Raw genomic sequence first — 2,364 nt, forward strand, 5'->3', positions numbered from 1 at the left:
CTTATTATTTAACTTTTCTAGGATTGCCAACCATAGGCTCAATGTCCTTTGTTTATGGCTAGAATCCACTTTTCTTTTTTCTTTTTTTGTTTTTATTAGCTATATATTTCTCTCCGCTCCCCTCTCTTCTTCCCTCCTCCCTATGAACCCCATGCTCCCATAACAAATATTTTTCTATATAAATCATGAATTTGATTTCATCCAGATTTTTTAAATTTTCAGCATTTTCTAAAAATTAGATGAGAAACCATTTCTTGATGAATATTTATTGTAGAAAATTTTATGATTAAGTAATAAATTCTAACAATTATTTTGAGAAAATACTGAGGATTTTTGCATTTTCATATATGACAATTTCATGCTTGTATTATATTTTATGCAGTATATTGTATCATAATCATACCCCCATCACCTTCACTTATCTTCTTCCCACTACTGTTCATCCCCTTCTTCTTCCCAACTAGTCCCCTCCTCCTTTTATGTTTCTCTCCCTCCTCCACTCCCTACACTCCTCTGTAAGGGGTAGGTCTGTATTTTGGCTTTTTGAGACAGTCTTACTATAAAGCACAGGCTGGCCTTTAAATACAAACTGTAGGTCAGGGAGATGTTTCAGTGATTCGGATCTCTTGCTGAGGATGTAAGTTTGATTCCTGTCACCCACAAATTCTCACTTATGACTTCAGCTCAGGAGATTTGACACTTTCTTTTGGCCTCAGCATACACATAAGTAGAAATAAGTCTTAAAGGAAAAGAAATACAGCCAGACAGTGTGGTGCACAGCTTTATCCTAGCACTCAGGAGGTAGAGGCAGGCAGATCTCTGTGAAGTTAATGCCTGCTTGGTCTACAGAGGGAGTTCCAGGACAGGCTCCAAAGCTACACAAAGAAACCCTATCTCAAACAAAAGAAAATAACAACAACACAAAAAAGAAATGATTTGTCTTTTGTGATTGCATAGTAAATTATCTGTATCATATATTAAGTATTATTCATTTCTATTTTCTCATTCTATTATTTTTCAGGCTGCCTTGAACTGGCAATGCCATGTTTCAGCTTCTTAAATGTTGTGATTATTGGCCTGCACACTCAACTATATTCTTTTTTTTAATCTACTGAAAAGCCAAATTTTTGTGAAATTTCAAAGTGAAAACTTGTAAAACATAAATTAAAAGTAATGGGAAGTATTAATAAAGATAGAGTAGAAGAAGAGGATCAGATTAAATTGAAAGCGATGAGGCTAAAAGTAAAAGCAAATGTATTTATTACATGCGCTAACAACAACAGTAATGCCTGTGTTTATTGGATACTTACTGCTAATATGCCTTGCAGTGTGCTTCTATTCATTATGCCATCTAACTTCACAATAATCTCACATGGTTGTCGTGTTATTTATATCTTACAGATGAGAAAACTGAGGAATACAAGTTAAATAAATTGTCAAAGTTAAACAGTGTGCTGTAGACCAGAATTATACTTGTAGTCTGATGCTAAACTTGTTCTTATCATATCTATGCTGTATTGTAAGTTCATTTGTTTTTAAACCTTTCTGTGATTTAAATTAAATTATTTATTGTTTCAGCCCCTTAGAGTCAATGGTGTTAAGGTTTATACTGAAAATGTAGACAAAAGACAAATTATTCTGGACCTTCAGATTAGGTAAGTTTTTATTTGTGTTATATTTTGTCATGGCTCTATATGTAAGATGGAGGATATAATATGAATTTCTTGTCTGCTTTTCATTGGAATTTGACCAAATTATTCTAAATGTTAACAGTCTTTGAATTCCTCATAATCTAGATAACTGTCATTCGTTAAATATATTAAATATAATGGGCCTGGAAAGATGTCTCAGTAATTAAGAGCACTTGGTACTCTTCCAGACAGCCTGGGTTTGATTCGCAGCACCCACTTAGCAGCTCACATCTGTAATTCCAGTTCAGGGAATCCAGTGTTTTCTCTTGGCCTTCATGGGTACCAGGCACACACCATGGTACACAGACATACATGCAGGCAAAACACCCCATTCACATAAAATAAAAGAAATATCTAAAAATGTACTGAATAAAATAAACCATATGCTCTACATGAAACTATAATCTAAAAAGTAATCCTTACGAACCTTAATATAAAAAATCCTCTACAAAATACTAGCAAATTGAATCTAGTAGTATAGGTTATATACCATCAAGAAGCAGAATTTATTCCCAGAATGCAAATGTGTTTCAGGATATGAAAACCAATCTGTAAAACACACCGCTTGATTTTAAGAAGGAACTGGTGTGGCGGGATGACTTCATAGTTGTCTCAATTGATACAGAAGATGGGTTTAACAAAATTCAGTATTCTTTCATGATTTAAAAAAAAA

At 33.6% G+C, this 2,364-nt stretch overlaps 1 protein-coding gene across 3 annotated transcripts in view; it reads left to right on the top strand.

Moving 5' to 3' along the window:
* The window catches only part of Esyt2 (extended synaptotagmin 2), a 102,834-nt gene that overhangs the window by 45,478 nt on the left and 54,992 nt on the right, over positions 1–2,364 (top strand). For all 3 annotated transcript variants that reach the window (XM_026781638.1, XM_026781639.1, XM_005343676.3), the window contains exon 4: positions 1,579–1,655. In XM_026781638.1, the coding sequence (XP_026637439.1) occupies positions 1,579–1,655 (77 nt within the window). The remainder of the gene's footprint in view (positions 1–1,578; positions 1,656–2,364) is intronic.

The sequence above is a fragment of the Microtus ochrogaster genome, chromosome 1, assembly GCF_000317375.1.
Source record: "Microtus ochrogaster isolate Prairie Vole_2 chromosome 1, MicOch1.0, whole genome shotgun sequence".
NCBI lineage: Eukaryota > Metazoa > Chordata > Mammalia > Rodentia > Cricetidae > Microtus > Microtus ochrogaster.